The following is a 15,053-nucleotide window of genomic DNA, read 5'->3' as shown; positions in this document are numbered from 1 at the left end:
AACCCGAATATTTAAAGTTTTTTATTTAAAAAACCCTGGTTTTCATGAAGTTTCTACGGAAAAGAACATGAGGGGTTTTTTTAGTGATTTCTTTGAAAAAAAAAAGAAAAAAAACACTTATTACATTAAAAAATTTAAAAATTTAAATATTTTTCTAAATTAAAATTTCAAGGCACTATGTATTGTTAACTTTTATATTACATTACAAGTAACTTCAATTATATTTTATTTATATTTATCTGTACACAGTCATGCTTTTTCACTGCTGATATGATGACCTTTAATTTAACATGTAGCACCTCAGATGCTAGACATGCTTTATAGTGTTTTACATAACAGAAAATTTTATATTCTGTGCTTTTCATATGATTTGCATGAATTCTCTATATTTCACATAAAAAAATTTATAAAAAAAAAACCTGTAAAGAATAAAAAAATGCAATACCCATCTTAAAAAAATTTTTTAAGAAAAGTAAAAATTCCCAAAAATTATCTTTTTTGAAAAAACTGTCAAAAAAAATAAAAGATGAGGGGATCAGAGGGTATCTTTACTATTTTTTTCCCCCTTTTCTGGGATTTATGATGAATTTTTGTGAATTAATTTTCAGAAGTTAAGTGTGAAATGAAGTTAAAAGTGTTTAAATGAAATGAAAAATTTACACACAAAAAAATGGTAAAAATGAATACAAAAACATGTGTTTTTACTCTTATATTAAAGTAATTAGCTAAGTGGTAATTAAGAAAATATGTTGATTGCATTTTCTTACAGGAGTCCTCGACTTGACATTAGGACGAGCAGCATCGCTGATTCCATTCCTTCACCTGTAGGTAGTTTCACCTCGGCAGCGGACCTTCCATTTATACTCCCAGAAAGTATACCAGGTAATATATTCAAATCCTGATCGTAATAGACATTTATTGCACAAAATTAAGCCATTGTCTTCATAACTTTGCGAGTAGTTCAGTGTCATACTCTTTCGATATTCACAGGCTGGTACTTAAAGATCCTGTCAAATTTTTTATCGTTTTATATCATAAATATGATGCTCAAATGAAGATTTATCAATATTGTAAGTTCAAAAAAACATTATTTGTAAAGATATTACAGGAAAATATAAGATTAAAGGGAGGTAATTAGAAATTTATTCTCGATAAAGTCTTAGCCAAATTTTTCAATAAGAAATGAATGCATATATTTTTAATAATTACTTATAATGGGTTTAAACATTTACATATTCAACATTATTCTTGGATGTTGGAAATTGTTTTAGAAGAATGATTATATAGACAGTTTGTGTTTACATTTCAGAGGGTCCAATAAATCATTTATGAGGAAACTTGAGGATGAGGAGAATATAAAGACAAGGACCTCGAGGGAATGGAGGAACATAAATCAATCATATTACATCTATTATCTCAGCTCAAGTTAGGCATGGACCTTACAAAGGTAAATTTAGTACAGGCATGGTGCTTTACATAGGTAAATTAAATACTTAATGGACATGTCAACTTAAGTTAGGCATGGACATACAAAGGTAAATTTAGTTAATAAACACAGGTCAGCTAAAGTTAGGCATGGGCCTTACAAAGGTAAATTTATTACATAATTATATATATGTCAGCTAAAGTTAGGCCTTACAAAGGTAAATTAAGTAAATGTACATATATCCAGCTTACAGTAAGGCAAATTTAAACAAGTACATATCTCAGCTGAAGTTAGGCAAATTTAAAGGTAAATTAGTACATGCGAGCCCATTTTAAGGTAAAGGCATGGACCCCCGAACAATAATATTTTACAGCATATTTGCAAGCTTTGCAGAGACGGCTTCTTTACAATGGTATTTATTCGTCCTGAAATAAGACTTCATACTAGGTTTTACTTCTGTAGAGAAATACCTCTCAACAACAACCAAACATTTGTCTCCCAAAAGGGAGTTGTTCTGCAGAGGCTGTACTGTATTTGTTTTCCCCAAGTTTTAGTTTTATTCACTCTAATAGCAAGCCTTATTACTGGTCAATAGGTGGGTACCCCAGAGATCAATAATTACACTTGTCTGCTCATTATTACTAGTAGAAGTTAAGAGAACTCTATGCAGGATGAGTAGAAAAATGTTGCCTGCACATTGGATTTAGAAGCTACCTGTCCTTCAGGATGTGTGACTCTGAAACTATTTTTCGATGCCTGTACCCTCTAAATGTATATTCCGTTATTCCGATCTGAACTGCAACATATGACAGATATTATTCTATCATTCCTACTGTATTTAGTTTAGTATGATGATTATGTTTTCAGGTTGTGCTACCAACATTTATATTAGAGAGACGGTCACTATTAGAGCTGTTTGCAGACTGTATGGCCCATCCTGATGTCTTCTTAAAGTAAGTTGAAATATTCAATGTTCTTGCAAGGTATTTTAGGGGGTTTTATAGCTTTAATTGGGTCTTTTTCCCAAAAAAAATTAAGTAGGTTTTTTGGATACATTTTCCTATTTTAAACTATATGAAACTAAAAAGGATAAGATTTTTGTTATAATTTTCTTTTGAAGGTATAAGGTTAGGGGGGGGCGAGGAATTTCTGGGAAGAAAAGTAAAATAAAGAAAGAAAACTAATGAATCTACATACTAAGATCATGACTGTAGATTGTTAGTTTTAAAGATTTTTGTTTGGAAATAAACCCAGGTCACTAGAATACAGCAAACTTCTTTTTTTGGGGGGGGGGGGGAAGTTAGATTCCTTCATAGTTTGTTTGTTTTGATTGGGTTTTAACCTCACACCGACACAGATGTAGGTCATTTGAGATTCCTTCATAGACTGACAGCAGCAGTGTATATGACACAATTATACAAGGAAAAGTGACTTCACAAACATTCAGTATTATGAAATTAATTATTTTTTGAAAACAATCATTTCCAAATTTGTTTTCTCATACTAGTTTAAGAAAAGTAATGCAGAAATTTCCAATCACGTAAAGTTGTGGAATAATTATGTATTTATTATCATTACCGGTAATAAAGCATCTTCTCAATGTGTTTTTACAGAATAACTAGTTTACCAGACCCTGAAGACCGTATGATGGGAGTGTTAGAATGGTACTTAACATCTTTTCATGCTGGAAGACAGGTAAAAATGAAATGCTTCACTTAAATACTTTGTTGCATTTAGATTTTCTTCTGTCTTATTATTCCTAAAAGAGACCAAAAATAAAAGTATAAAAATCTGAATAATATATAGTGTTATAGATAACTTGATAAAAATATAAAGGAGCTCCACTAAGACCTAATCATATATCATTTGAAAGTCTTGCATACATCTACTAGGGAACTTAAAACAGAAAAATATACCCAAGATTAATAAGAAATATATGTGCGACTATACTTGAAAATCAATTTTTTATGTGATTTTTACCTAATTTGAGTTTAAAATGTTTAAATGCTTTTCTTTTGAGGGTTATTTTGCATATTGATTAAAATGATAATTATGGAAAAACAGATTTTTTTTCATTCTGAACATTGAAAGATAAAGCTAGGTGAAATGCATTAAAAAATAAAAATTTTAATGATGTCCCTAAAACGTTACATAAAATTGCCTTTTTCAGTATTATCTGAATAGTTTTAATAGTATAAAAAAAATGAAATATAACCAAACATAAGAAATTTTATTTTGCTCTCTTGAGAAAATTTCAAAGATTTTTGCTTCTCAGTGAGATATATTTGATATTTTTTTCTGATCATATCTTACAGGGATCAATAGCCAAGAAACCATACAATCCTATCATAGGGGAGACATTTCATTGTTCGTGGAAAATCCCGCCAAAATCTGACCGAGCAGACGGAGACCAGGGAGAACCGGGTCTGCTTACATACACTGCGGAACAAGTCTCACACCACCCACCTGGTAAGAGAGATATTTCCAGATGTGAAATTTTCATTGAAATTCATGAATTGATACTATAAGATATTTTTAACTTAGTATGGTAACAAATATCTCAGTATATAAACAAGTCTTCTTCCTGTTATCGCAAGTAAGGTACAAGTTAAAATTTATAGGCCCCCAAGTAAGGTACAGTGATCGGAAGTAACATGTGCTGTTACTCACAAGACACATACAATTATATAGGCTTACAAGACAGGGTGCAGTGATTTTGTTTATATACTGTGAATATTATAGCCTTGACCCTTACAGATATCTTTTACAAACATAATTTGATTGTTATAATCACATCTTATTTATTGAACGTAAGGAATTTTTCTTTAAATTCTCTTTCTTTTAAAATGTGTTCAATTTTACATGATAAAAAGATCACAAATTAACACAATGAAATTTTTTACATGAAATTTATTACAGTGTTTACTGTTCCAAGAGGAGTTTTATCGAATATGATATGCCTTTTTGAAAATGCGTATTGTGAAGTTTTAGTGGGGTAAGTGGATGCCAAAAATTTCTTTATGTCTATGCATTTTTCGAATCCCAGATGATGCAAGTCACTATTGTTTTGCTTGATCATGAATTCCTTGCTTAAGTCATTCTGTCTGTATCTCTGCTCTGGCCCATGACAGAAGTAACCAGTTCCTTGCCTAAACTGAAGGTAATTGGTACTGGTTAACTGCGTTGACAGTCTGCCCAGGAATGATATGGTGGCTGAACTGCGCTTCTGGTAAATGCATTAATTATGCCCCCATTTTGAAAAAAATGGCGTCTATATTGCTTTGCACTTTGTCGGTCCTGTCGGTCCGTAGACCAAATGGTTTCCGAGTGATAACTAAAGAACCCTTAGGCCTAGGAACTTCAAAACTTGGTATGGTGATTGGTCATGACCAGTAGATGACCCCTATTGATTTGGGGTCAAGGGCGTCAAAGTCAAGGTCACATTGACCTTGAAAGCAAAACCGGTTTCCGATCAATAACTAAAGAACCTTAAGGCCTAGGAACTTCAAACTTTGGTATGGTGATTGGTCGCATGACCAGTAGATGACCCCTATTGATTTTGGAGTCAAGGGGTCAAAGGTCAAGGTTCACATTGACCTTGAAAGCAAAAAACAGTTCCGATCAATAACTAAAGAAACCTTAAGGCCTAGGAACTTCAAACTTGTATGGTGATTGGTCCTCGATGACCAGTAGATGACCCCTATTTGATTTTGGGCTCAAGGGGTCAAAGGTCAAGGTCACATTGACCTTGAAAGCAAAAAACGCCGTTTCCCGATCAATAACTAAAGAACCTTAAGGCCTAGGAAACTTCAAAGCTTGGTATGGTGACTTGGTCATGATCAGTAGATGACCCCTATTGATTTTGGGCGTCAAGGGGTCAAAGCGTCAAGGTCACATTGACCCTTGTAGGTAAAAAACGGTTTCCGATCAATACCTAAAGAACCTTAAGGCCATTAGGAACATTAAACTTGGTATGGTGATTGGTCATGATCAGTAGATGACCCCTATTGATTTTGGGTCAAGGCGTCAAAGGTCAAGGTCACATTTGACCTTGTACGTAAAAACAGTTGGTCCGATCAATTACTAAAGAACCTTAAGGCCCCTAGGAACTTCAAATTGGCGTATGGTGATTGGTCAGGATCAGTAGATGACCCGTATAGATTTTGGGGTCAAGGGGTCAAAGGTCAAGGTCACATTGACCTTTTAATTAAAAACGGGTTTCTGATCAATAACAAAAAGAACCCTTAGCGCCTGAGGAACTTCCAAACTTGTTATGGTGATTGGTTATGACAATCAGATGACCCCCCCTATTGATTTTGGTCGTTTAAGGGGTCAAAGGTCAGGGTCACATTGACCTTGAAGGTAAAAACGGTTTCCGATCAATAAATGAAAGAACCTTAGGCCTAGGACTTAAAACTTGAGATGGGTGATTGGTCATGATCAGTAGATGACCCCTATTGATTTTGGGTCTAAGGGTCAAAGGTCAAGGTCACATTGACCTTGTAGGTAAAAATGCTTTCTGATCAATAACTTAAGAACCCTGTATGCCTAGGAACTTCAAACTTGGTATGGTGATTGGTCATGACCAGCAGATGACCTATTGATTTTGGGGTCAAGGGGTCAAATGTCAAGGTCACATTGACCGTGTAGGTAAAAACGTTTTCCCGATCAATTAACTAAAAACGCTTAGGCCTAGAAAATTCAAACTTTGTGTGATGATTGCGTCATAACCAGCAGATGACCCCTATTGAGTTTTAGGTGAAGGGCCGTCAAAGGTCAAGGTCACATTGACCTTTTAAGTAAAAACGGTTTCTGATCAATAACTCAAGAACGCTTAGGCCTAGGAACTCAAACTTGTATGGTGATTTGTCATGACCAGCAGATTACTCCTATTGATTTTGGGATCCAAGGCGGTCAAAGGTCAAGCGTCACAAGACCTTGCTAAGTAAAAAACGCGTTTCTGATCAATAACTAAAGAACGCTTCGGCCTAGAAACTTCAAACTCTGGCATGGTGATTGGTCATGACCAGCAGATGACCCTATTGATTTGGGCCGTCAAAGGTCAAGGTCACATTGACCTTTTAAGTAAAAACGTTTCTGATCAATAAGCTCAAGAACGCCTTAGGCCTAGGAACTTCAAACTTGGTATGGTGATTTGTCATGACCCAGCAGATTAACTCCTATTGATTTTGGGATCAAGGGGTCAAAGGTTCAAGGTCACAATGACCCCTTGTAAGTAAAAAACGGTTTCTGATCAATAACTAAAGAACGCTTCGCGCTAGAAACTTCAAACTTGGCATGTGATTGGTCATGACCAGCAAATGACCACCTATTGATTTCTGGGTCAAAGGTCAAGGTCACATTGACCTTGTTATGTTAAAACGGTTTCCGATCAATAAATAAGAGAACCCTTAGGCTAAGAAACTTCAAACTTGGCATGGTGATTGGTCATGACCAGCAGATGACCCCTATTGATTTGGTTCAAGGGGTCAAAGGTCAAGGTCACATTGTACCTTGTAGGTAAAAACGGTTTCTGATCAATTTACTAAAAACGCCCTAGGCCTAGGAACTTCAAACTTTGTATGATGATTGGTCGTGACCAGCAGATGACCCCTATTGAGTTTTGGGTCAAGGGGGTCAAAGGTCAAGGTCATATGACCAGTAAGATACTTTATAACCCTATTAATTGTTTGCATCACTGGGTCAGACGTCATGCATAATAAACCTTATCACATGACTGAATTGGTCTGCTGATAGGGGCCATACATGTTTTACAAACATATCTTGTTCATAGTGGCTTTACAGCCTTATCCTTGAGGGTAATCTACAAAAACCCACACCACTACGTCTCAACACTGCCCAAATGGGTATTTATTTTAATGCATTTGTGATGTCACAGTCAAGCAATGATGAAGCATTAAAATCTAAATAATAATATAGATACACTGGCTCAATGGAGCATGTTTGTTGTCACAATCAAGAAAATAGATAGGTTAATTCTAAATATAGATTTTTTACCCTGTTTTATTTCAGTATCTGCATTTTACTTTGAGTGTCCGAAACATAACGTGTGTGTATAAATGCCAGTACACTATAGCATATACAAAGCAAAGTTTATGCGGCATGTCTATAGGAAGTTGCTAAATGCGTAGGAAAGGTGAGCTAGGTTCCTAGTTTTGTACGGGGGGGGGGGTGGGGCGGGGGGATTTTGGATAGGTTTTAGACTGGAGACCAGTCCATAGTAATGAGTGCACATTCATTGCGTCATAATGCGCTTCACTATCACTCTGATTTAATAGATTAGGAGGTCTTCTTCGTGTTGTCTGCCAACCAACCGTTACAGTTTGTCTTCCAAAGTTGAATCTCCTACAGCATTCATTGTTTTGCAGATATGACCTTGCCTCTTATACTCATTACTAATATATGTCTAACTTTAAGAAACCTGAACCACAAAGATCAAATTTTAAAATTTCGAACGAAATGTCTCTATGCACGATGATTTTATTACCTCTAGAAAGGAGGCTTCATTGTAACTATGCGTGAAATTTAGCCTCTATACTTGTAAATATGACCCCCTCAATAGGAACTAATAAACCTTAACACAAAGGTCAATTGTAAAATTTTTGGGAAGAATATCGCCCGATAACTTTCTTATACAACATTCATATTAAGAACAAAAGCATTTGCTGTACTAAATAGAAAATTAAAAATAAAAAAATAGATATTGACATTAATTTAGAACAAAAGCATTGGCTGTACAATTGCTCATTAAGTTTCTAGAACAAAGGCATTAATCTGCTGTACAATTGTCATTAAATTTAAAACAACAAGCCATTTGTGACAATTGACATTGATATTGTAGCAACAAAAGCATTGTGTCACAATTGACATTGATATTTAGACAACCAAGCATTTGCTTTTACAAATTGACCAAATTGATTATTTAGAAAAACAAAAAAAACATTTGCTACACATGACATATATTTAGAACAAACATTTTGTTTACGATAATTGACAGATTGATTTCGTAGAACAGCGGCATTGTGACATATGACATTGATATTGCTAGAACAAAAGCATTTGTGTACATTGACATATTGATATTTTAAGAACAATAAGCACATATTTGCTGTACAATTGACATTGATATTCTAGAACAAAAGGCATTTGTTTTACAAATGACATTGATATTGGATAGAACAAAGGCGGCATTTGTGTACAATTGTCATAGTGATATTTAGAATCAAAGCATTGTGTGTAAAATGACATAAGATATTCGTAGAACAAACAGCATTGGTTACAATTGACATTGAGTATAATAGAACAAAGGCATTTGTGTACAATATGAATCATTGATATTTAGAACAAAAGCCATTTGCTGTAAAACTTGACCATTGATATTTTTAGAACAAAAGCATTTTGTGAAAATTGAGCATTGAATATGATAGAACAAAGCCACTTTGCTGTACAAGTTGACTATTACATATTTAGAACAAAAGCCATTTGTTTACAATTGACATTGATATTTAGAACAAAAGCATTTTCCTACAGTTTACATTTATTTTAGAACAAAGGCACTTGTGTACAATGAATTCCATCTTATCACAGCTTACTGCTTTTCGATGATTGACAGCAGGATTAATGGCTTTAACTATGAATTGCCACTTTACGTTCTTTCCAGTCCCCGTCCAAAATCTTACTTGATTGAGAGAATATGTGTTCAGTTTACCCAGTGCTTATGCTAGATCTATACTGACCACACCCTGGGTGGAGCTAGGAGATAAAATACAGATGACATGTCAAAAAACTAATATGAATGCTTCAGTTGTCTTTCATACAAAGGTAAGGTAGAATAAAAATTTACCTAAGTGTATAATAGTTTTACATCAAAGCAAGAGTCGCTGAGGCTAAAAAATATTTTTCTACATATTCCTCAATGCCATGCAATATCTTGGCATCAAGCAAACAAATTTTAAGTTGGTAGTAGCCTATATGTTTAAATGTGGCACAGCAAGCATACGCATCATGTAGCTATAGTTATAAAACCCTTTTAGCCTAAAATGTGGTAAAACTTAACTAGTATCCTTACTGTAACTGCTGGGTTAGCATTGATGGTTTCTAAATCCATTAATGAAAAAATTAATGTTATTCACAAAGTTGAAGTTGGGGGGGGGGGGGATAAGGTGGCATTGTTTGTGCACTCTTTTAAGCAATTAATATTTATTTTATTAAAATGGAAAGTGTTCCAATTTAAGTAAGAGCAAGTCCATTTTTCACAAATAAGCTTGCATAAAAGATTATTGATTTGATACGTTTCAGCCGTTCTATGGTGGTAAACTACACAGGGTTACGGCGGAGGTGAAGAACGGGAACACAGGCAGTATATGCTGTAAAGTGCAGGGAGAATGGAACTCCAGTTTTGAATTTACCTATGCAAATGTAAGTAGCACATGTACGGCAAGCAAGTAAAAAATCTTGTGGATGAAAATTATTAACCAATTTTAGAAATCAAATTTATTCTTGTCAAAAGATTTGTTTGGTGTATACTTAAAATCTGTCTAACTTATTTAATGCTAGCTTAAATAGTGCATGGATGAGGCATTCCTTTGCTGATAAAGCTGGAATATTGCCATATGACTTATAGTGTCAATGTGGCTCAAAAACCCAGAAAAACAAGCAAACAAACAAACTTTCATATCAGGCTTATTCTGCCTGTTTGGCAATATAAATCATTTGAAATTGCCAGTGTTTAGTATTACCATTTAAATTAGTCTTCAGGATTAATATTAAAATGAACAATGTACATGACATAATTATATTGACAATAAATATATTTATGTAACATTTAAATGGTGTGAACATGTGTACAGATATGTGTTACTTTAAGGTTAATTTGTACAAATTATATAAGAACTATTTTGAAAATAAAAATACTAAAATTTCCTATGGAGATGTATTGTATAAAAAAAAAGAGCTGAAATGTACAGAATTTTTTTTGTGGGATAAGTTTTTTTATCCTTTAAGATTTGTATAGACAGTTTATAAAGTTTACAGAAATAGGTCAATGTGGGCATTTTAAATTATTAATTTCTCATCACATTAATTAATACAGAAAACTTAATGTTCTGTTTCCAGGGAGAGACTAAAGTGATAAACGTATTAGATAATCCTATTTGGAGAAAGCGGGTTCGACCTCTGGAAAAACAAGGAGACTTTGAATCAAGGAAGCTATGGCAACATGTGACAAATGCTCTCAGAGTGGGTGACATCAACACTGCAACTGAACATAAAAAATTTGTAAGAGAAAATCATTTCATTTCATCTTTTAATTTTGATTCTAAGAGTTTGCATTACAAAAACTTTAAGGGACTCCACTGCGGTATTTTGACATGACAGGACTGGAAATATCTTCCTGAGATTTGTGTACCATTTGATGTGGGTCTGACCCAATGACTTGTATGCAACTTTTTTTAGATCATTCCCTTACCTTATTTTTCCAGAATAATCATTTTCATTGCGCAAAAATGAAAAGCTTTGCAACACTTTTCTCAAATATGCTTAAAAGATATATATGTGTAAGCTGATACCATTACCTGATATCAAGGCCACCAACACAAAAAAAAATCCTCAGTCAAAGTGTAAATGCAATGATAAGAACTTAAACAAACGTCAGTGAGTAGAAATGTTAAAATGATAACAAAATGGAGATTAAAAGTTGTGCATAAAATCATCGCTATTTTTATAGTAAAGGCTACTTTTTCATCATACATGTTGAGAATTGAAGTGTCAAGGCATCTGAATGACACAGATTTTATTAAAATTGCAGTTGGAGGAACGACAAAGAGAGGGGGAACGGCACAGAAAGGACACAAATACTCAATTTCCTACCAAGGTGTGTATAGTGTACCTGTATTCATTTTTTTAGAGTTCTAGATTTTTCTATTACATAACCCTTATTTTTGCAACTTCAAATTACTCAACCTTTATCACTGTTGGTTCAAATCCGGTCATGGAATTTAGGTTCTTTTACGTGAGGAAGCTATCCAGCTAGTTTGTGGAAGGTTGGTTGTTCTACTCAGGTGACCATTCATGCCTGGAATAACATACAAAGGGGCACCTGAGGTCTTCCTCCACCAGTAAAGCTGAAAGTCACCATATGACCTACACTATGTGGGTGTGAATAAAAATTCAGCAAAGAAACAAACTTTCCTTATATAACCAATACACTGTTACATTGTCACCTTAGTGTAATAATCGGTTAATTCCTATGAAATTTCGAAGGACTTGACCCGTTACTGCACGAAGGTAATGACATGTATATTACAAGAGTACAGGATTATGTTATTGAGTTCAGGTAGCGAGACTTATGTTACTGTGACCTTTGTAGAATGCCCAGATTTGGTTGTATATTAAGCTGAATATCTTCTTGCACATCAGACTTGGCTTTTTGTAGTGTTTGTACAGGTGCTGCCAAATGTTATCTTACACCATTCTGTGTTGGGATGAGGGACATGCTTTGACATCGTTCTGCCACCATTGTGAATGAGTCTTATGCTTTGGATTACTTACTGTAGAAGTGCTTAATTTTGCGACTTGGTAATATTTGCGAATTTTGGCGAATTGAAATTTATTCACAAAATGGAGAATTGAAATTATTCGCAAATATTTGATCATGCAAAAATTATTTCTTTTTAGGCAAATTTTCTTCTATCCTTTGAAAACACCTTTCATACAGCATCTGAATAAGTTTGACTGTTCAGTACTGAGATTAATTTTTCTCATCGCTTGTTTGTTTAAGTTTGGTCTTAACAAATCACAAATGTTTTTATGAAACAATATATCGTTACCTTAGTGCAATAACGTTATAAGTGCTTCTAAATTTAATAGCAGTTAATAAGTTATTGCATTGAGGTGACGATATGTGTTAACAATTTACATACACATACATACCTTCCTTTAGTACTCCATATTTATTTTAACTTTAAGCATTGTACAAGTTCCTAAAAACCATTTTTTCATATTTCCATTTCAGTATTTTCAAAAGATTGGCGAAACTTGGATGTACAGAGATATGCTTCAGAAGAAACAGAAAACATAGTAGCGAAATTACAGTGAAATTATTGATAGTACTTGTTTAATATTCTTAATATACACATGTACATAACATTACAATCAAGTGCATTGTGGGAAGTCTTTCTGAAAGTCATTAAATGTCAGGAATTTGGTAACTGTAAACTATTTCTGTAAGAGTCACATTTTTTGTTATGACTGACTTTATGTGACTTGTTTGCAGGTGAAATTTCTACCTTTTGTAAGTGGTATAAAAATGTAATCGTAAAATGAACAAAAAAAAGAGAGTAAAAGTTGGTCCCTTAAAACTCTAAAATATATTTTGAATTTAAATCTAATGACTCATTTGTCTCTGAACACTGTTTCAGAAATCATGTTGGATTAGTAGTCACTTGCAGATAAATTGCTAATGATTGGTAAGTTATCCAGGAAGCCCATTAGGTGGATTGACAGCCGAGAAATTACCAAAAAATATGTTAAAATTTAATTTAAGGTAATCACAACAAACAAATAAATAAAACAAAATTACAGAAGGTTTATATTATAATAGTAGCATAATTGTCAATTTTTCTTTAGCCTGAAATTTATTGCATTGCGGCTGAGGGACCTATTTTTTCAGATGTTTAGTTGAATAACTGATTTAAACTCGGGCCACAGTGGTCAGTGCTAATTGTCTGCTTTCCTTAAGTCCTGACTTTTTATTGATATTGATGAACTGGTTTTACCCAGTTCCTATAGTTTTGTTAAAGTGATTGTATATTATTATATGATAAACCAGGTGAAGAGCGAAAGCCCATAAGCATAAGGAAAAATAACAAAACAATGTTGATTTATGGAAAAATAACCCAAAACCTTTCAGTTGATTTATAGAAAAATGATGAAATTGTAAGTTGACCAAAAGACTTAATATGATTTATCCACCTATTTAAGCCATTTTACTATTAGTCAGCAAAGGGGCTTTTGGTTGAGGGGCTTTCTGTCCAAATACTTATGTAAACACTATATTTTATGTTGTTGCAAATGGGTACTATGCAAAATATTATTGTGTAATATTGTAAATTGTCACTGTTTATGGGATACACACATATATACACAAAGAGCTTTACTTTTATTAAATACTGCTTGAATAGCCAATTGTGTTCAGATTAGTGTAGAAAAATGATTAGAAAAATAGTATATTCATAATATCAATGTTTAACACCTAAACATGCTGGAGCCAAAAGATATTTGCCCTTGCCAGGCACATCTGCACATCCTGATGACTTAAATATGATATTGAAATTCCTTTAACTTCTAATGGACTGTTCCAGAGTCAAAGCAGGTTAAATCCATTATAGAAATTCAGCGGGTTAAAGCAGCACACCTTGAGATTCATGCTATTGTTCATGACATTTTAGAAAATGTATAAATAGCCTCTGTCTATTAGTGGGGATATCTATACAACATTATTGGTTGTTTTGTTTTATCTTAGTTAAGCTTAAAAATTAAAAAATGGCCGTCATCTTGCTTCTATGCATGTGTTTTTTGGATTTAAAGGAAGATGTTTAGTGATTATTTTAACTTTGTAGAAGAATGATAGTTTTCTATTAGTTTTCCATTAATATAGCCGATTGAAAATGAAGGCATTTTAACTTTAATGATTATAATGTAATTACTTTTTCTTGATAAATCAGAGAATGACAAAATTTTGCAACAGTAATTACGAACTTGAACTGGGATGGATCAATTTCTATAAATGTATTTATTGTTTGGGCTTTTCAGTGTTAAAACTGGAAATATTATTGGTTAATGAATGTTATTGTTGAATATTACTGGTCCTTTAATATATCTGTTACTGTATTATGGCCAATTTCTATTATTTATTCTGTTAAATGTTAAAATATTGGTTCATCTTTATGTTACCAGTTTTGTATGCTAAATCTGTTGATATTGAATGACACACTGTTGTTATTGGTTCTTTATTATGTATTTATTGGGCCATTAATATTTTAGGTTGCAGCATGGCTGAGGGGTTTATGCATCACTTAGATGCTAAGTATTGCTAGACATTTGGGTTCAAACCCCGTTGGGGGAAGGTCTTTGTTTCCTGAAGCAAGAAACTTAACGCTTATTTTCAATATTAGTTGGTTGTAGTGTTTCTATAAGCTTACAGCTTGACATAGTCATTAAAACTTAAATAGATTTAGTTTAGTTTAAACATATTTATTTAAGCTTGACTGCGAAATAAGTTCTTGCAACTTATTTTAATCACTTTTGAGTCCGTTTTCTGGAACAAACCAGTACTGGCGTCATATGAAGAAACATTGTGGTGACCCATGATCTGATCCCTGAGTGAGAGGCAGGCACCTTAACCACTAGGCCATCACTCCCATATAGCTAAAATAGATGCCTTTTGATTCAACCAAATTGATATTATTGGTCTTTAAAGATATCTGTTTATCATTGGACCATAACATCGAGTGTAGATCAGTTTTAAAATGCAATTTACTCTGACTTATTCAATAAATAAGGTACAAATTCAGGTTTAAGTTAATATGTAATTTATACATATTGTATA

The 15,053-nt window shown here is 33.4% G+C and overlaps 1 protein-coding gene across 1 annotated transcript in view; it reads left to right on the top strand.

Moving 5' to 3' along the window:
• Window positions 1-12,692, top strand: part of LOC132741826 (oxysterol-binding protein-related protein 11-like) — a 43,665-nt gene extending 30,973 nt beyond the window's left edge. Inside the window, 13 exon segments of the mRNA XM_060730087.1 lie at window positions 770-882; window positions 1,310-1,326; window positions 1,328-1,447; window positions 2,294-2,379; window positions 3,040-3,121; window positions 3,742-3,895; window positions 7,460-7,503; window positions 8,582-8,589; window positions 9,136-9,268; window positions 9,746-9,865; window positions 10,562-10,723; window positions 11,253-11,318; window positions 12,459-12,692. Of these exon segments, the coding sequence (XP_060586070.1) occupies window positions 770-882; window positions 1,310-1,326; window positions 1,328-1,447; window positions 2,294-2,379; window positions 3,040-3,121; window positions 3,742-3,895; window positions 7,460-7,503; window positions 8,582-8,589; window positions 9,136-9,268; window positions 9,746-9,865; window positions 10,562-10,723; window positions 11,253-11,318; window positions 12,459-12,524 (1,171 nt within the window). The 3' untranslated portion in view covers window positions 12,525-12,692.
• Window positions 12,693-15,053: the final 2,361 nt, after the last annotated feature.

This window comes from Ruditapes philippinarum, unplaced genomic scaffold (genome assembly GCF_026571515.1).
Source record: "Ruditapes philippinarum isolate M1 unplaced genomic scaffold, ASM2657151v2 ctg5794_1_1_1_1, whole genome shotgun sequence".
Taxonomy (NCBI): domain Eukaryota; kingdom Metazoa; phylum Mollusca; class Bivalvia; order Venerida; family Veneridae; genus Ruditapes; species Ruditapes philippinarum.
This window is presented reverse-complemented; position numbering and strand designations above follow the sequence as displayed.